This window comes from Rhipicephalus microplus, chromosome 2 (assembly GCF_043290135.1).
Source record: "Rhipicephalus microplus isolate Deutch F79 chromosome 2, USDA_Rmic, whole genome shotgun sequence".
In the NCBI taxonomy this organism is placed as follows: domain Eukaryota; kingdom Metazoa; phylum Arthropoda; class Arachnida; order Ixodida; family Ixodidae; genus Rhipicephalus; species Rhipicephalus microplus.
Window position 1 is genome coordinate 280,596,692 of NC_134701.1, and position 20,966 is coordinate 280,617,657.

The 20,966-nt window shown below is 44.4% G+C and overlaps 1 protein-coding gene across 2 annotated transcripts in view; it reads right to left on the reverse strand.

Moving 5' to 3' along the window:
• The window catches only part of LOC119163169 (synaptogenesis protein syg-2), a 138,180-nt gene that overhangs the window by 107,697 nt on the left and 9,517 nt on the right, over positions 1-20,966 (reverse strand). The window contains exon 1 of one of the 2 annotated variants that reach the window (XM_075882114.1): positions 9,379-9,609. The exons of the other annotated variant lie outside the window; for it this stretch is intronic. Coding sequence (XP_075738229.1) covers positions 9,379-9,430 — 52 coding nt within the window. The 5' untranslated portion in view covers positions 9,431-9,609. Of the gene's footprint in view, positions 1-9,378; positions 9,610-20,966 lie in introns of those variants that run through there. 2 annotated transcript variants of the gene reach the window in all.

Consider the following 20,966-nt stretch of genomic DNA (forward strand, 5'->3'; position numbering starts at 1 on the left):
TTATACATGACGCCCTTCTTATGGCATTATGATCTCTCACTGATGCCCTGTCACAAATACGAAGAACAAGACCACAGGCTTGATTTCTCGACTATACGATACCATCGCCATCAGGCGGAGGCAAGGAAAAAAAACTGACGTATCATTCTTGAGTATGTTCAAGCGCATAAGTTAAGATAGGAAGTTCATCCTTATAATTTTTCTCTTAGCTCGTACGCGGATTTTCGACGTCAGATCTATTATCTCTATTGACGCTACACAATTATGAGGATAATATCCACCCTTAACGGTACATTGCTGTGTTCGCAGGTCCCTAACATACATCTCACTGGCCTGAGTGTCTTGGTGGCCCATGGTCGAATGGTTAGAAAGCCGTGTTGAAAGCTTTACCACTATTCATCGCGATGCTTGTGCATTAAACGTATGTCTAATAAGAAGATTGGAACCTGAGAAACTCAAAGTCCCACTCTAACTCGAAGGAACTGGAATTTCGCCCAATAGTTGGCGTTATAAGTTGGTTTTTTTTTTTCATATTGACTATGCTTGCAAAAATGAACGCTTTACAGGCAATGTTAAAATACAATATTGTGCACGTGCAATCTTCACCACGTTGTTTGCTGTCGTATGCTTTAGTCATCACTTAGCATAACGCTCCATATGTGTGTGGCACATTAAGCTCGCCAAAAAGAAGAATTCCATCTCTTGTTCTTTTAGCGCTTTCACCCAAATCTGAGTCCACGGGCCCACAACATTTCCATCTCCATCGAAAATGCAGCCGCCGCAGCCGAGATTCGATTACGCGACCTGGGAAAAAGCAATAGAAAATATAGAAAGAGAAAATCAAAAGAAAAATAGAAACAGCAAGTAAAAAGCCAGGAACATATGAAAATAAAGGAAGAAATAAATAGAAAGAGAAAAAAGCAGAAGTAAACATTGAAAGAAAACAAAGGCAGAAGAAAAAAAGAAAACTAAACAGAAAAAAAGGCTGCCCTCAGGCTTCGAAACTTTGGTGTGAACCTGCCTGAATGTTTTTATCGCTTTCTTGTATCTCTATTTTGCATCTCTTTCTTTCTATTTCTTTTTCTCTCAAGCTCTCCCTTTCTCTCTCTCTGCTTCTCTCTCTCACTTTCTCTCTTTGTATTTATTTTTCACCTTTCTGTCTTCCTGTGTTTTTTTTCCGTCTCTTTTTCGGGTATGTTCTTTTCGTGTATGTTCGCAGTCGAACGCGTGTCGTGCTGTGCGTCACGATGTCATACACGCTGAAACAACACGGCAGAGATTGCCAGCGCGCAGTTTTATCACTGCCTGTAAAGCGTGCATCACTGCAGACATACTAGAAATGCAAAAAGGCCATCTTACGGCACGTATTATTGCATGGTATGCCAGGTTCGTCTGATGAAGAGTGTGGCTTTGACACGGTTCAAGTGGAAGTTTTCCTGTTCGAAGGCAAGTTTCACGGTAAACTGGTGTGCGCGAACGATTACAAAAACACGGAAAGACCGCATAGGGACAAGAACAAACTTTCAACTTATTTTTATCTTTCGTCCCCCTTCAAATATATACTCACGAAACAGACATAGTGACGTGGTCACATGGTCAAGACAAAACAGCTTAAAAGATGACGCGCAAAACATTACGTAACTTTCTGCGTGTCTTGCAATCTGTTTGGTCTATACCATATGAACCCATGACTATGTCTGTTTCGTCAGCATATATTTGAAGGGGGACGAAAAATGAAACTCATCGAAAGTCGCGCCTGTCCAAGTTGCCACCTGTCCCTGTCCGATATTTCTGTGTCCTTGTCTTCATTACCACACACCTTTTTACCCTAAAGTGCAGACCAATCGGCCCAGCAGCACGTTTCACTGAGAGTAACTTTATTACACAAACACGGTGATCTGAATCGGTCAAACAATCAGCTTCAGACACGGTTGTTTAACCATTCGACCACCAAGTACCACGCACACAGGCCAGCGAGAACTTTTTGGGTCGTTTAGTGCTCCCGATGTCCTATGTATAGAGGGGATGGACTATATTGTGCGATGTATTCATAGATGTTTTTTTGTTAATACGCGGTAAAACATTGTGGTGTTAGAAAATAGTTGAATACAAATATTTAGTCTACTAACACGCGTTCGATATAGTCGGGTATGACTACCTCGCTCATCTCTGTGGTCACGTAACAATTCCGTAAGACCACCTTAGAACTTGGTATACTTACTTACGTGTTTATCTGTTTCGTTATCGTCCAGAGGCGAAAGATCAATATTTCAACAAGCATTCGCAACTGTGATTTCTGAGTGATAGCCGCTGTAGTGACCGTGATAGAAGCATCGCAAACATGAAACCGTATTAGCGGTAAATATATCGCTAATGGCGGAAGTTATTCTTATAATGATTGAAGACGAGATCTAAACTAATCTGGAGCGCTTGAATGTACGTATAAATGGTGAGTTAATTTGTTATTATTAGTTTTTTTCTTCGACGATGTTGCTTCTATGGCATTGTCCTGAAATCACTCCTGTGGCCTTGTTTTTCCCAAAAGAACGACAATGAGCAACTGCCATGGTCATTGTGACTCAACGTCAACATTGATATATAAAAACATTAGTGCAAGCTTCAAAAAAAGGTGGAGGTCAAAGAGTAATTGCCGCCCACGGCGATCGGCGATTGATGAAACCGGGCCTGAACACAAGTTGCAGGTTTCCGCAAGCGAAAGATCTGTTGTATCACATTCACTCTTATAAAACCAATATAGACCAAATCAAACATTAAATTGTTCTTGTCTTCAGACAATGTGCACCAGCGGAGATGAGACTATCCATCTTCTCCTCCGATTTTATTGACTTTAAGCCGGTAGTACTACACTTGGATACTTTATCGCAGCGTGGCGCGGACGAGCCCCACGTTACTTTTATTTGCTTTTCCTTTGGGAACAGAGACGCACGCGGGCGCGCAAACACACACACACACACACACACACACACACACACACACACACACACACACACACACACACACACACACACACACACTGGTCATACATTACGTTTATACAGTTGCTGCGACAGTTATTTCCATCATATGATCCAAAATGCTGCAGCAAAAATTTTTCCCCACCTCATCAAACACTGGGAATGTAATAAAAAAGGTTATTTTTGTCATAAGATATGTGCATAAAGATTATGTGTGAAAATTTGAATAAGCTGTTTCACGTATTCGTTATGTCTTCAAAACATCAAGTAGAAGAGGTATTTTAGACATCAGCTGTATGAATGCGTACCGCCCAACCCTTCAAAAGCACATCGCCCCACCTGCTGGCTCTCGTCCCAATGAATGAGAACCAAGATCCGATTTCCTCTTCCTGTCTATGAGTCGATTGAAGAATTCCAAGTGAGCCATCGGATGTAGACACACCCCTCCTAAAGACGCGAAAGAAACTATGTATGAGTCGCACTTCAGTTCGCGCAAATGTACGCGCAGTGGTGGGAATAAAATTTCGGTTCCGACTTTTCTGGAGGATGCGAATCAGTGCGGAGAAGCGTAGAACAATCCCATCGTTGTCTAGGAATCACGCTTTTCCCGTGTGCGCGCGCCACACAGAAAAAGACATCGCGGCTCTTTTAGCGCATAATGCAATCACGGATTTTTTTTTTTCCAAAAGGCACCAGTCGAAATAGGAAGGAACTCAATTCTCACGCACACAATGTGTAGCACCTACCGGGATGAAAAGCGCGCGTTCCCGGTGCTGTACAATTCGCAACGACTGAGGCCGCATCAATCTGGGGGAGAAGTAGGTTCGGCATTGAAAATTTACCGGCTGCAAGGCGCGTCACTCAGGTTCGTCTAGTTCCGATAGTAGCGTCTTTCGACATGGCTTCTTGATCGCAGCAGTGTGTTGTCGTGCAATATATATATATATATATATATATATATATATATATATATATATATATATATATATATATATATATATATATATATATATATATATATATATATATATATATATATAGTTTCAGCTGGTGGACCAGCCTTCTTCAGAGGATCGAAGCGAAATGATACAAGTTCCCGTAGCAGAGTAAGCGGATGCGAGTAAGTGGGAATATGTTTCACTTTTTCCTTTTTCCTTGGTCGCCTCCGCTGGCGGCGCGTCTTATCGATCCCTAGTTACAATGCATGGATTACCCGCCCCCGCTTCCGGCGGCTCTACTTCGCTCCTTTCTTCTTCTTCATGTCTGTCGCTTGCCTCGTTAGCCTGTTTGTTTCGTTTTTTTTTTGTTTTGGGGGTCTCCAAACTGTGAAGGTGGCCCTCTGCTACGGGAACTTGTATCATTTCGCTTAGATCCTTCGAAGAAGGCTGGTGCACCAGCCGAAACTGTTAGGATTGAATAAATAAATTATTGTTTTGTTTCTTATCCTGCACTATTCTCAAAGTTCATGATATATATATATATATATATATATATATATATATATATATATATATATATATATATATATATATATATATGACGTATGAAGCGATGGTTAGGAGAAGTAGATGAGGAAGAAGAAGTCAGAGAATGGAATAAACATGGCGTATGAGCCCGTCCACGTCTCCTATTCATCGTAGCGTCACACAAGTCGACAGAATGGAGACCTGCCTGCCCCTTCATCAGTCACTCATCATCGACGCAGTTCACCAGAAGACACCCTGACCATACATTGACTACTGAATCATCGCCTAGAAGGACAACGACCAGCACCATGACAGAACCATCGGCTGACCTCGACATCCCCAAGTACACCGGATCAGCGGACGACAGACCCGTACAGGACTGGTTCAACCTAGTCGAGATCCACGCCGCCGCTGCATCCTGGTCGGAACGGGAGATGATCATCAACTTCACTGACTACATCTCCGGTGAGGCATTTAAGTTTTACCTCACCCACATCTTTGAAAATGACGAGTCTTGGCAAAAGATAAAAAAAGAAATGATCACTCGTTTTAGCGACTATGACCAAGACCTACTTATTGCCAACCATCTCAAGAAAACCTGACACTATCGTCAATTCCCTAAGCAATCATCGAGAATTCGAAAGCCCAACGTGAATCGACAACTGCCACAAGACAAAGTCGCACATGAGTTTACTTACAGAAGACCATGCGTATTTTGGGAAAAACAAAACCATCGAGCGGGCCTCCCTTCTGCACGAAAGTCGGCATTTTCGAAGTCATCGCTCCAGCACTTGACACGAGACGTTTCTCAACCACCTGATGTCCTTCACTGTTCGTCTCGCATGCGTGGTCCACCACCTGGGTTTTCATCACGCGGTTCTTCAAGCACTCCTAATACTCACCACTTGCCTTACAAGGACGCCGTATTCATGGTAGATGACCTGGCGCATCGGGAAAATACCCTGTCGAGCCACTGCCGTTCCGAAAGCCACTGTACTTCAGGAACGCGTAGCTCAACTCTCCCGCAAAGAAACAAACATACGGAATCGCAACCACGTCAAGCCATGTTTGCGGCGATGTCATCCTCGGGAACTGAATCAACCCAAAGTCGAAACAGTATGGAGTCACCCATTGAATGCAAGTCTCGTTGATAAAAACGAAAATGCATCTACTGCTTTCCTTGACACAAATGATGCTTGCAATGCACTCGTAAATAACGCTGGGACTACCGACAGCGTCTCCTCCTTCAACGACGATGACCAACCACAATTTCCTCAGCGCCATCACCACACCAAGAAAAGACGACGACGAACGAAAACTTCAAACCATCCACAGACAACCGCACCCAGTCGTCACAGTCAAAAGCAGCCTTCACGCATTGACCAACCTCCTGCTTTTCCGTCGCGTAGATCTTCGGTCGCTCACAACGCCCACCTCGCGTCTCACGCGTTCACTATGTTCGGAATAGAGCGGAGAAGGTCCGAGCATACTCAGTCAAGCCCGTCACCTACAGTTCAGTTTCATGCGGCAGAAGAGCTCGCATCGTTCGTTCCACAGAAAGACAGTCATTCACAATTAAAATATGACCAAACCGATCCTTCCGTAGTGTCGCTGGCGAATTCCCAGCCACCTGAGAGCCCAACCCACACAAGAGGCTCGAAAGGATCAACTCTCAAGCACTGCCCTGTGCCAAAAACATCCATCAAAAAAGGCGTTGCAAGAGCCTCAGAAGATTTTTCTGCCAATTCTGGCGCACTATCTTCATTGCCTGACACAAATCGCGACACCCTAACAAGTATCAACTATTTTCTGGTCACGTCAACCTACAAAGAATAGCGGGCTCGTGGTTCCAAAGGAAGTCCACCTCGTCAGACAGTGCAACATCAGCAATGCCAACAAAAGCAACAAGAGGAACCCCAACAGCTAAAACGCTTACACCAACATCGGCAAAGAACAACTAAAACTAACTACATCGCAAGGATACTTGCAGCCTGAAGAGTGTCGTGATCAACATACACTAAAGAAACGACTGATTCCGCATCTGAGCTATTTTCGCAGAAAGAAAAGCCAAGGAACTTTTCTGCACCAGCGTTCAAGTTTGCGCCTTCGGTCTGAACATCTGCGTCATCCCCACAGAAAACTCCCAAAAAGCCACAAACCAACCGCTTGTGCTCTGCAGGAACACAAGCAGCGCCTAATCAGCCACGATGAACGTGCGCGCAAATTGCATGCACGACGTTTGTATGACCCACGACAAAAAATGCGACGCCTACGAAACATTCAATCCTGCAAAGCGTTCCAACGTCGTTCGTTCTTTGCAAGTATACCGGCTGTATTTCCATCTGTTTCCATGTCCAAAGCATTTTTGCGTTATCCAGGACGCAACCATCAGCCTCGCCCACCAGAACTCCTGCGTTAACCGGACTGCTGCACTTTCCCCTGAAGTCTTTGAAAGTTTACGAAACTCCCCTGGAGCATAGAACCAATTGTGAATTATCGGCATTTGTAACTTTTTAACCTCTACTTGTTAACCTTTTCTTGTTCGTAATCCATGCCTTCTTTCGGGGGGAGGGGGAATCGTGTGACGTATGAAGCGATGGTTAGAAGTAGATGAGGAAAAAGAAGTCAGAGAATGGAATAAACATGGCGTATGAGCCCGTCCACGTCTCCCATTCATCGTAGCGTGATATATATATATATATATATATATATATATATATATATATATATATATATATATATATATATATATATATATATATATATATATATATATATATATATATATATAAACCCTGACGAAGACCTGTTTACCAGTTGAAATCATCGCAAATAAAATTAAGACAACCGCTCTGTTGTGCCTCTCCTATTGTTACCATATCAATAAGAAATATGCAGGTACGTTCAAATGACATCCAATTGAGCTATTTTCAACAAAGTACTAATTGCGTGTTGTTGCTTTTTGCCTAATAAAGAAAGCCTGCACAATCTGAAAAAAAAAACTGCTAGTGTCAAGACAGCGGCGCGCATCACATGGGTACTGTCACCCTTTTTTTGGAGGTGAGTCGACTCTGCCATACAAATATGTATACAGGAAAGACTGAGCAAATGTTAAGCCCTGCAAATGCTAATAAGATATTTTATTTCGATGGTAAGATCAATTTTTGATGGCACACCTACCAACACTAGCTTGACGTCAGGCTACAGCACTCACTCTCGTGATTCAACGCTGCAGTCTGGCTTGTTGTGACGACGCAAAGAACCTAAACTTTCAAGATGGCCGCTTTTGCGTCGCCAACGGAGCCACAAGGTGGTGCGGTTGTGCAAAACGTCACTATATCTTGCGCGAGCACGTGACGAGAAGGTCGTGCCGTGTTGTGACGTCATGGTACATTGAGAACCTAGACTATCTTTCAAAAAACATGCTGCAAATAGTTTTTCAGTGCGCACTCGCACTTAGCACTACGTTTCCTGGCCTATTAAAAGCATCGTGACACCCAATTTTCGACCATAATCTGTGCTGTGTGGGTTGGTCCGTGTACGCTCCCAAACAAGCTGGCGAAATTTCAGCGCATTCGGTCCTGTCGGCAATTAATAATCGAATATTTTTATAAACGAGCGAGCGGCCTAGTGGTCAGGCAACACTGGCGCGCTCGCTAGCCATGAAGTAACGAACCAATTGCTCCGCGGGCTTCTGCATGGTGTGCAGTACGGAGGGCGATCGTGTTTCATGTTCAGCTGCGCTTGCAATCGAGTTGTTTCAGCGTCATTCAAGGTGCCACTGGAACTGAATTACTTGCAGTGGTTGAAGCAATGCCACCGCGTCACCCATGCTGCGCTGTGGGTCGGGAGAGCGTACAGAGCAGGGAGAGTATCGTGTCATTCTTCAAGTTCCCTAAATAGTCAGCCAAACGCAAAGCTTGGGAGATAAACGTGCGCAGGAAAGACTGGTGCGCAAGTGACGCACCTGTTTTGTGCTCAGCGCACTTCACAGCACAGCTACAATGATGACCAGCGTCTTCTCGGTGAGTTCGGTATATCTGTGAAAAAAAAATTGCCAGCATATCTACAGAGTGAATGATGGAGAGTGGGACGAAGCATTCGTCCGTCCATTCGTTCTTGCTTCCATTCGTCCATGCGTCCGTCTGTGTGACCGTCCATGCGTCCATCCACCCATCCGTGCGTCTGTTCGTGCGTCCGTCCCTGCGTTCGTCCATGCATCCACCCCTGCGTCTGTTCATGCGTCCATCCGTGCATCTGTCTGTGTGTCCGTTCGTCCATCTATTCAACACTCCAAGTACCACCATCTCGCATCTTTTCATCATATATTCCCCATATAGAAGCACCGCCATCCAGTGGACATTCCAAGGACTAAACGAGAGGTGGCACACGCACAATTTCTTACGGCTTGCGCTTCGTATCTACTTTCCACCTTTAACCACCTCGAGTTCATTCATGGTATATACTTGTTCATTGTATACATGGCACTGCAGCTCAACGCTCGCTAAACCTTTCTAAAACTAAGGAGGTTACACCCAGCGAGTATAATGTAGCAACCCTTTCTTGTCAGATAGTGCTCAATGTACATGTCAATGGCTGCTAATGGGGATTGCAGCGTGCGCGTTAACTAAAAGCCGAATTCTCCTGTCTCTCATTCCCGATTAGCAACCATTGGCATGTACATTGAGCACTATTTTTTAATGTTCAACAACGCACAGAAGAAATCTCTCACCGGCACCACCTTGGAGGTCAAAATATTATACTTGTTACAAACTACATCGGCTACGAGGGACGAACGGGTGCTGCTATAAGGAGTTTCACCCCTAAAGGCCGAGGCTGCGGCCGAACGCTGTGCCGACCATGTGATCGCGAATGCAGCGTCTCCTAATCGTTCAGCTCGCTTGTCAACCTGGCACGCTTGAGATAGAGCTACTTACCGTTGCGGAAGGCCATCTGCAACGTCTGCCGCAACACCGAGGTCATTGGCATTTGGGTTCGCCCCGTCTTAGACGCTTTCTTTGTCGCTCGAGCTGGTGGCGATGGGGTAACAATCAAAATGCGCAGCGTACACAACGTCGACGCCACTTCTGCTGCTCAATGAATCATTGCCCGAATTTTGAGCTGATGATGGTGCCGACGACATGGCGATGGTACGGGTACTACTTTGCAACACTTGCGGACCACGCGGCAAGCAACACTCGCAGCACAGTGAACACCCTGACCGCGTGCCGAAGGTGCCGTCTGGTGGCAGACGACGGCACTGCTCCCATCGGTTTGTGACGTCACGCATGCCACGGCAAAATGGCAGTAGCCGGCGGTGGGCGGAGGTTACAGCCGAAGACTTCCGCGGCTTATTAAGGACGGAAATCACCTTTCACAGTCTAGTTTTCACACGTGTGCAAGCATATTCGACCCTCTACTTTCGTTTTTCGCCGAAACCCACAAATTGTTGGGTGACCATGTCATGAACCCTTTAAAGGCTTGGCTTTTTGTTTGGTGCGATGAAAGAAATGAAAATTTTTGCGTTAGTAACCCTCCAGCACGCGCCAGGAAGTATTGCCCTCAAGTAAAATCACTGTGCAAGAGCGTGTGTGTGTGTGTGTGTGTGTGTGTGTGTGTGTGTGTGTGTGTGTGTGTGTGTGTGTGTGTGTGTGTGTGTGTGTGTGTGTGTGTGTGTGTGTGTGTGTGTGTGTGTGTGTGTGTGTGTGTGTGTGTGTGTTTGTAAGGGCATGTAAGGGCGTAGTCAAGTTTATTTTTCGTATTTCGCGTGTTTTCTTGATCGGCCGGGAAAAATGAGCACTTAAGTATGTGTTGCTAAAAATGGCGCAGTTACATGTCATTTGAGCCTGGATACGTACACCTTATCCTTATTTTAATGATTAGGTGAGTACAAGTCGAGTTACAAACATAATTGAAACTAATTAACACAACTTCTTCCATGAAAAAATTAGTAGCGACTACTAGATTATCTGGGAACAATATGCACACGGTGTGCTTCGCGTAACGACATTCCTGTTTTTTTTAATTGTGATGTCTCATTTTTGGGATACCACATATGTCATCATCATCATCATCATCGTCACCACCACCACCATTAGCCTGGCCATACCCACAGCAGGACAGAGGCTTTTTCTGTGTTCCGTCAGTCAACTATATCCTGTGCTTGCTGCTGCAACTTCATACCGACAATCTTCCTAATCCCATCTTCGCACCTAACTTCCTGTCCCCCTCACCCGCTTGCCTTCTCGTGTTTTCAGCATTATCAGCAAGATGGTGCAATGAGCGCGTGGCGGCTCTCATCTCTCACGCGTACTTTGTCCCGCGGAGAGGAGGGTAGTGGATGATCTCTCGCGCGCCCTTATCTGCCGGTGGGGAGGATCATACGTCTTGGCTAGTGTTGGGCTTGCACTGGAGCGATTGTGTTGTAGTCAGGGGGTGCACAAAGGTCACTGCAATCGTTTCACAGCCTTCGTTAGCGAAAAGGGCGCGCTTTTCAGACACAGCGAAGTAACAACTGAGACGCTTATTCACGCTCACCTTTAGCTGTGAGTACGTTTCGTGCGTCATTTGTGCGTGAGAAACGCGGGGCACGTTTCAATCTGCTTGCCATTCTGCGCGTGACCTTTCAATTTGTTGCTATCACGTTCATTGCTTCGCCTTTGCGGCAATGCTGTGACTTTTTTTTAATTCAGTAAATTACAATAACATTACGTCGACATTCTGAAGAAGTCACGAGCATGAGGAGATCGGACGTTCAAACAACTTCAGTTCAACCCTCTAATTCTAATTTGTCATATCTAGAACTTCGTTAGATGTGTCTTTTATTTTTCTGAAACTTTGAAGCAATGCTCTTCCACCCAAGAGTTCTTTGTACGTTACTCTTTAAAAAGAATTTCGAAATCGGGTAGTGTGAGTTGCGTTTGGTGTTACAGCAAGATGAGCACAAGTTTACCTATGCACAGCTAGTTAATAAAACGAGACTGAATACTCAATCGACGACACAAAACTGCGAAATTAAACCGGAGATAAGAGAACGGAACGTTTTTAATTAGCAGTCGTTTTATATATATAAATGATCTTAGAAGCAATGCAACAGCAACGGGCACGCCTAACCGTTCGAGTATACTCGAGGTTAACCAAGCTTGCTTCCTAATGACGGGCTGAGCGAAGGACCATTCGAATTCCCCTGATCTGCCAGCTTTAGCAATTGGCATTAACATTGCCCTTTGTTTATGAACAGTTTCATAAAACTAGAGAAAAAAAGCCAACCATCGCAGTGCCACTTTGGGAGTATGTAGGCGCACGTAATTAGACCCTCTTAATTCGGGTTAGTAGGGAATGAGCAGCCCAGATGACAACAACACGATGAAGCGACGACGGTAACATCACGCACTCTAATGATCGGAGACAACTCTTTCGTTATGCAAACAAAATAGTATCGCATTTCGTTATTGATTTGCAGCAACGGAAAAGCGTCTTACGTACGTTTCAAAGAACTTACTTCGCTGGAAAAAAAAAGAGTATTCCATAGCGGCAGTGATTAGTCCTTTGTAAGATAACCAGGCGTTCTGGAAGACTCTGCTTTCTTCCTGGTTTGTTTATCCATCGCTATTATTATTGTGTGTGTACAGTCGTGATAGGAGTCGTTTTAATCCATGCGAGCTGGTAACAAGAGCAACAGATTGCCCCTGCGTTATGAAAATATCCCAAAATGACAAGCCCTCGATAACAAACCAGCTTTGCGAAATTAGAGGATGTCGTATCGAGTTTTATGTAAGGCAACTGTCGTCATCAATCTAGGGTTTTGTAATGCTACACCAAAGCAAAATCTGGCGCTAGTGTCTGCAGAAGCTGCCACGCATGGTACTTCAGCATGTATGGGAACGATGGGTATATTACATGGTTTTGCTTAAGCTTCGTTCTATCGGCTTCGTATGGCTTCGTGCGAACTGCAGTCTTTTTTTTTTTTTTCGCTAAATGTTGTTCCGCAACAGTTCAAGTGTCTCACTTCACTGCATTGAACGTTTTAGGCTGAGCATTTCAAATCTGCTCACGAGGCTCACATCAAGCCGTTGAGGCACAACAAAAACTCAAGCGTCCTTTCTTCTCAAAGGACGCTTAAAGGACGCTTAAAGGACGCTTGAGCTTCGCCTTCAATAGTATGAAGAGCGATAGCGCCTCGTGTGTATCGCCTTCTCAATTGCTAGCCTCGTTTCCGTTCTCGGTGCATGCCTCTGGCATGCTGTGGGGAAACTAACGACTGTAGGCGTAACACTGCCCGTTTTAAACTACCCTATAGTGTGTGTGTGTGTGTGTGTGTGTGTGTGTGTGTGTGTGTGTGTGTGTGTGTGTGTGTGTGTGTGTGCGTGTGTGTGCGTGTGTGTGCGTGTGTGCGCGTGTGTGCGCGCGCGTGTGTGTGCGCGCGTGTGTGTGCGCGCGTGTGCGCGCGCGTGTGTGTGCGTGTGCGCGCGCGTGTGTGTGTGCGTGTGCGTGCGTGTGTGTGTGCGTGTGTGTGTGCGCGCACGTGTGTGTGTGTGTGTGTGTGTGTGTGTGTGTGTGTGTGTGTTACAAATATTGTGTCTCTGTGGTAGAACCCCTGCTTACAACGTGACGGCCTGGTTTCGATCCTCAGTCAGATCCGAAAATATTTATTATATATTTTATTTGCATCTTCCACGGGCAAGACGGTGTTTGCTCACGACAAGCGACACCGTCAGCGATGCCAACGTCTAAATTTCTGCGAAACGATCTCTTTAACGTTACCGCGTTAATGAACCAAGCCACAAATGCGTTCGAAGTCGCAAGCACGATGAATGGACCAATCTCTGTAATACGCCCCGCTGTGGCTAAACGATCGCAGCGCTAGAGTTTCCTCTAGCAAATAATGCAATAACATCTATATGGTCGCCCTCTGTCTTCGAACTTGCAACTTGCTCTAGTGCAGACATCAGTCAGTCTAGTCCCGAAGAAATATTGTTACTGGCTATAATACATAGAACAGGAAGACTTATTCCTCATATTGTTAATATGATTACCATGATGATATACGGATCATAAAGAAGGGCACAATAGCCCTTTGTTTTTCTCGTTTCATAAAGAAGATAGGTGTCCATTCGCCACAAGGCGCGCGCGATAAACTGGCCACATCGAAGAAGTACAATGCTTTCACGTAAGGAGCAACAAGTAGGGAAGAAACACATTATACTGTACTTTAAAAATCAATTCCAACCTCGCAACGCTCGATTAACCCGCCATGTTCGTCAATACTTTTTCTGGTCCTTCGCTTTCTCTGGACCACGCTAACCATGCTTGTGGGTCCGAAATGTTTTCCTTCCGAGCGCGTCTTCTCAGCTTAAAATACGCCGGAGAAAGCTAGGCGTACTCACGAGGCTCATCGAATAAGAGTGAGCTACTGCAATAACCAGTTTCTAGAAGTGTCTCTCGACGATACCGAAGCCTTTGAAAACTGAGAAAAAAATACGGGAATTTCTGCAACTAAAGCCTTTAATTGACATACTCGTCCCTGTGCAGTGCGATAGCACTTCGATTTTCACTCAAAACGGCACGGGAAGTGCGTATCAATTAAAATAAGCTCGAGAAGTTTACTTAGCAATTATCAACGTGCGATTACGAGGCATGCCTCCCATGTAGAAGATTCTACCGCCTTAGGCTTAAATCGAAATGCGACCGCTTTGAATTGCAATCGAAGCCGCATACTTGAGCTTGACCTTGTACTAGGCTATGTGGTGGTCGAAGATGTCCCTTCACGGACCAGCTGAAGTGAACGAAACAAAAACCGTTTTATCGCTTACGTGAATCTACAACTTAATTGAGTGAGTATATATCAAGACGGTTTCGTTGACAAAAAAAGAACTTTTATTTTTAACCGCGAAGCTGTTTGGCAAATCGTTCCTGATTAGCCCGTACACAAAAACTATCATCGTCATAAACTGCCGTGGAGCAGAGATATTGGGCAAATCCCAATAATCACAACTGGCACACTAAAAAAAAAATGAAGAGGGCAACAGTTAACCGGACAAAACGGGTATCTGCCCGGATATCTCCATATACGAGTGCGTGCCGCAGGAATCGGGTAAATGCCAATATACTCGCCACAGGTCCACTAAGACAGGAAGCCCAACGAATGGCTGCGATGCGAGGGCGGCGAGTCAAGGATCTCGATTACGTAAGACGAGAAAACACTTCCCGCGTTCTGTGTATCGGGAATGCGGGAATAGCAACTGCAGCTGCGAGAAGACCAACGACGAGCCCAGGCCGTGTCTGTCGTATATATGATTCAACCCAAACCGCCCTGCGCTTAGAATTAACAACCAAGCATGACCTAGCTAAAGCCTACAGGCTTTCTATAAGTCTTCCTGTTCTGTGTATTATAGCCAGTAACAATACCTCTTCGGGACTGGACTGATGTCCGTACAAGAGCAAGTTCGAAGACACAGGGCGACCACATAGATGTTATTGCATTATTTGCTAGATGAAACTAGCGCTGCGATCGTTTAGCCACAGCGGAGGGTATTACATGGACTGGCCCATTCCTCGTGTTTGTGAGTTTGAACGCATTGGTGGCTTGGTTTATTAACGCGGTAGCGTTGAAGAGATCGTTTCGCAGAAATTTCGACGTTGGCGTCGCTGACGGTGTCGTTTGTCGTGAGCCAAAAACCATCTTGAGTGAGAGATGCAAACAAAATATATATAACAAATATTTTCGGGTCCGAGTGAGGATCGAAACAAGGCCGTCTACGTGGTAAGCAGGGGTTCTACCGCAGAGACACAATATTTGTAACACGCACACAACCACACACACTCTCACCCACTCACTGTTTCTATAGAAACAACTTGGCAGCAACTCATAAACAACAGGCAAAACCTTGATTTGATTGATATGTGGAGTGTAACGTCCCAAAACCACCATATGATTTTGAGAGACGCTGTAGTGGAGGGCTCCGGAAATTTCGACTGGCTGAAGTTATTTAACGTGCGCCCAAACTGAGCACACGGGCCCAGAGAATTCCCACCTCCATCGAAAATGCAGCCGCCACAGCCGGGATTCTATCCCGCAACCTGCGGGTCAGTAGCCGAGTATCTTAGCCAAGAGACAATCGTGGCGGGGCAACTGGCAACACCTAGCTAAGGCCTAAAACCAATCTATAAGAAACGATTAGTCGTCATAATCATCCAGTTTTGCTGTGCCAAGGCTTACACGGCATGGTACAAGCTGCCTCTTTTTAAAGACGATAGTATTTCTTGGGAACCGTCAGCGGAAAAATGTTGGTCTGTCTGTTTGTCTGTACATTTGTCTCTTACTCCGGCCTTACCAATACCTCAAACGGCCAACCCCATCCCCATCTGCAGCGCCCACCAATATTGCTCAAAGTTGCTCAATAAAAAAGCAATATTGCTCAATATTGCAATATTGCTCAATAGCAATATTACTCAGCAATATTACTTAATATTACTCAATATTACTCAATATTACTCAATATAAAGCAATATTGCTCAATATTGCTCAATAAAAAAGCAATTATTGCGCATATTTGAGACACCATAATAACACGTCGATGTTTTGTATGTGTGCCTTCATACTAGAGAAGGCACACACAAGTAATTCTAAGAACCGTTTTGTATATCACGCTGCGCTGACAGTGCAACGCGATGCTCAAAAAGGTAAGTGCTTCCAACGCTTTTCTAAGACGACACGGTGGTGGCACCTGCCCGTCACTTTGCGTTCTGCACCTTAACACCTCCGAGACAAGCGCGCATCTTTCTCCGCGGGCGCACACGCCTCCCTTCGTTTTCGAACTGCCAGATGACACTCGCGTCTAACGTGCCTCGATGCGCTCGTTCGCCTCCGCTACACGCTCGAGACACTAACACAGCGCCTCCAGAATACCATTCACCAATGGCCTTGCGCAGAACAACAGATAAACGTTTTGTTCACTCTCCAGATGCAAGACTATGGTCTTTCGACGACATATGCAGTGTAACATGCAGATTCGGGGCCATTTTTTTTTCGCACTTGTCACAGCCTGCGTTTTGTGTCACTTGTGTCACACGGGCGCGCAAAAAGTCTTTTAAGTAAGCGGTCTTTTACGAAGTTGAAAGACTTTTAACAAACGGCGAAGACACACGGCAGCAACGATCTCCTTTTAGTGTTTTCGTTCGAAGACGCTAGCGAAAGCGTGGCGCTAGCAGTTAAAAGAGAAGCAATGAAAATTAAACGATGTATCACGATGTACAAATTAACGACTTGTTGCACTGCTCGTTTCTTCAAATAAGTTTAAGAATAAGAGATGAAGAAACACTTGTGCAAAATGGCGCGGCGCGAGACCGAGCGTCACCACGTGATATTGCCGACGCGTTGTAGCTTCTTACGAGAGTATAAAAGAAAATAACCATTAAAAGAGTTCATTACACCTTCTGCAGGATATGAAATTCGTTTTTACGAAGAGTTTTGGTGACAGCAAAGTAAGCATTCGCTCTTTTTTTTCCACCACTCGAAAATTGCTGGCGCCCACTGGTTTCGAGGCTACTCATTCAGAGCCGTAAAAGAGATCGACGAACTCCGTTTAAGAAAAAGACCGCTTCTGAAAAGTAGTTCGCTCTGTGCCGAGTGTCTGCTGTCAGGAACTCCTTTTCGGAAAAAGACCGCTTACTTAAAAGACTTTTAAGTGCCCGTGTGACAGGGGTATTAAAGATTATCCAATTATTATTCAACTATATTGGTAAATACTATCCAAATTTCTGCTTTTAAAAACTAAAATGGTCATTAAGTGTGCTTTTGATTGTGCAAAGTTCGTTGATATGGTATCCTGCTCCGACGGGGGGGGGGGGGGGGGGGTTATCACAAGATTCTTGCGTCAAAAAGCGTTCAATGCTTTGATCGAGAAACTTACAGGATTCATAAACTCGTTTACGTCAGCATCCATCATATCTCGTTGGTACTCAGCCCCTAGAATCCCGTGGATTACGAGAGGACTGCTGCGCAGCATAAACAAAAAAGACAACTTTTACAAAAACGTAAAGCAGCAGCTATTCAACTTTCTCTTCGGGCCCGCTTTAAAGTGTATTCACGAACCCTTACTGTCCTACTTAAAAAAGCTAAACGAACCTACTATCAAAATAAAGTGCTTGAGAATGGGAATGACTGTAGGAAAAACTGGAACGTAAAAAAGAATTTTCACACCATGATCAGCCAGACACACTTCCAACAGAATGTTCGGACGGCACCAGCACTATCACAAACTCCGTCGCTATCGCAAATTCAATTAATTAATCATTTTTCAACAACTCTGTATCGACTGTCACTACCTTACCTTCATTGCCTCGCTTGTCTCACTCTTTTTTTCTTGAAACCCAAATCACCCGATGAAGTTCTACGCACTATAAAAAGTTTGAGGACAACAGGATGTGGCCATATAACCTTCCAAGTCAAACTTGTTACCCCCGATTTATCATCTGTGCTTTCAGATCTTATGAACACCGCATTTGATTCTGGTGTTTTTCCTACTATCATCAAACAAGGAAAGGTAACACCTGTATTCAAAAAGGGAGACCGAAAAGTTTTCTCTAATTATCGCCCTATAACGATCCTCCCATTCTTTAGTAAGGTTATTTGAGAAGCTCATTGTCAATCGCCTGACGTACTACCTAACAAGATTTAATCTTTTGTCAACCAAGCAGTTTAGTTTTCGTGCTAATCTGTCTAATAAAACTAACTGATAGCTTAAACTAGTTTATCGATAAAGGTCTATGGGCAGGGGCGGTATTTATTAACTTAACTAAAGCATTTGATACCATTAACCAGTCTATTTTGTTTGCTAAACTTGAATCCCTGGGAATTGGTGGGCCTACCTTATCCCTTCCACAAAGTTACCTCGCTAACAGGACTCAAGTTGTCAACTACGGCGGTGCTTTATCCTCTTCAATAACAACTAAACCGGAAGTTCAACCGAAGGCTCAATTTTGGGACCTCTCTTATTTCTCATCAACATTAATGACTTACCATTATCACCCACTTTTTCTGACTGTGTCCTTTATGCTGATGATACAACAATATTTTCCAGTGACAAAGACTTCACCAATCTGCTATCAAAATTAAACACAGATGTCAATAATTTTGTTTCATGGTGCAATAATAAATTATTAAAAATCAACGCTATTCAAACAACTTTTATGTGTTTCACTCACATAAAAAACGTGACAATAAAACCAAAAATATTCATAGATAACTGCGGCATTACTCCGTAAAAGTTAATTACTTTTCTAGGTGTCACATTATATCCACACCTTAAATTTAACTTTCATGCAAACTCTGCCATTAAGAAGACTGCTTTTGGCATTCGCATAGTCATTCGCTGAAGACATTGTTTTCAGACACAATCTCAGGTCACTTTACTAAGCATTTATTTACAATCACCTTAATTACTGCATTTCATCTTTGGCTAACACGTACACCACTCATCTGGCATCCATCATTCACCTTCAGAAAAGAGCAATCCGTTTCATCACTCGTAGTTCATACATCGCACTAGCAGCACCCCTCTTTAGCACTCTCGAAATTCTACCGATAACCTCCACTTTTCAACACGAACTTGGTGTTTTATTATTCAGAAGCAGGACAGGTGACATTCCAATTGACATACTTCCCTTATCACATCTTCACAATAATGATAACACGCGATTTTCAGAAAAACAGTAACATTACGCTTCCAAAAGTAAACACTAATTACAGTGAAATGACAGCATTGTTTACTGCGATAACATCCTGGAATTCGCCTCCATCAGTTTGTAAATCAAACATTCATTACATTATTTCCGGCGTCTTCCAGAACAATTTTTACTAACCACACGCATCCCCTGATCGTATTTGAGAATTTATGTGTGTATTGATTTTAGTATATTTCTATTCATGTATGTGTGTATGCTCACTATGTAAGTATATCCCTTGATAAGTATTTACATATGTGCTAGTTTGTTGTGTCGAAATATCTTCTTAGTTGCCAATATTTGTTTTGCGTTATTTGTACTTGTTCTAACAGGAAATACCCCTGACGTTCGGGTTCGATCGTGATCGTTAAGGTAAGCAGCCAAGCGATGCGTCACCGTGTTAGGCCATGTTTCTTCAAGCAGGCACATCGCAAAGGCGTCTATACCCCCCGGAGAGCAGCAGATTACTATGACAATGTAAGCTGTGCCGGTATCGATTATGGTCTACTATAAGCGACCTTTGCGAAGGTCCCGATATTACGGAATTCCCAAGCAGGAAAAAAAATACAAAAACGATAGAATCAAACAACGGCGCCAACAGGACAGATTGTCTGCAATGCTGAGCTTTCTTACGCGAAGTGGCCGAGAAAAAAAAAACGGGCTAGAAATAACTTGTTACAAGAAATGAAAGAATTTTAAAGCCCGCTAACATGCACCCCCCCCCCCTTTTTTTTTTGACTAATCCGCTTAGCGGAACGGAATGAGTATCAAAAACGATGCATACAACAGCCATCTTTATTACTGCCACGTTCTCTTTTTACAGTGAAAGCTGTTATGGGATGTCAACTCGGGTCACGCACAGTGCCGTAGTTGTCCGCCTCCGCCACCGGTGTCCGTAAGCACATCGCACGATATTAGACAAAAAAAAAACCTAGTACCAATGACACAGTGGGGCTCGAACGCAGGTCCTCTGCGTCACAGCCGAGTATTCTACCACTGACCCACGCCGGTGCTTGGCACGTGTTTGCAAGGTTGCGATGTCCGGAAAGCAATCGCGTTAATACGACTTGTAAAGTGTCTTAAAACAGCGAAAGAACAACCATGGAGTCGTCACACAATGCGAATAGCGTAACGAGTCGGTTGTCCCATGGGTACAAGTGCCCCGGGCGCCACTTGGGAGGGGGCGAAGTGCCGAGTCCGCTGAACATGCGCCCGGGTACTTCCCGAGGACCCAAACGTGGCGCTAGCACCCCGCTCCCTGTGGAAAGGTTGCCCCTACAAGTTCAAAACCAGTGAGGGCATGCCATCCAGCTGCTTAATTACCCCCTTCCTCACTTTCTCCCCTGATACGACCGTGAGACTAGATGCTCTTTTGAATAGTTAAACGGTGCTCCTTTCCTTCAACAAACGAAACACAATCTTCTGCGAAACGTGTGGCTCATATGAGCAAGACGCCGGTGGCTCCTTCTCATAGAAAAGCCCATGAAAAGAAATAAGATGAATAGGTCCGTGCAAGCATGTTTCCACATGAGCACGATTTTAATTACGAGCGTACGCCCTACGTAGGAGTTCTGCCTTCTCTTTACTTGTGATCTGACATATGATTTTTTTTGTATGGGTGCTTGTAATACGTATATGCAAATGTAATAATATCGGGGCAGCGGGAGGTGGAATCTCCCTAACCTCCTTCTAGCGTCACCACTGAATTGATCTCTTAAAATGTTTATTTTCTTCTGGTTCGGCCAAAACTACCATGGTTCTTTCACAAGTACATAACCCTAGTGATAATCGGAAAGTAAAA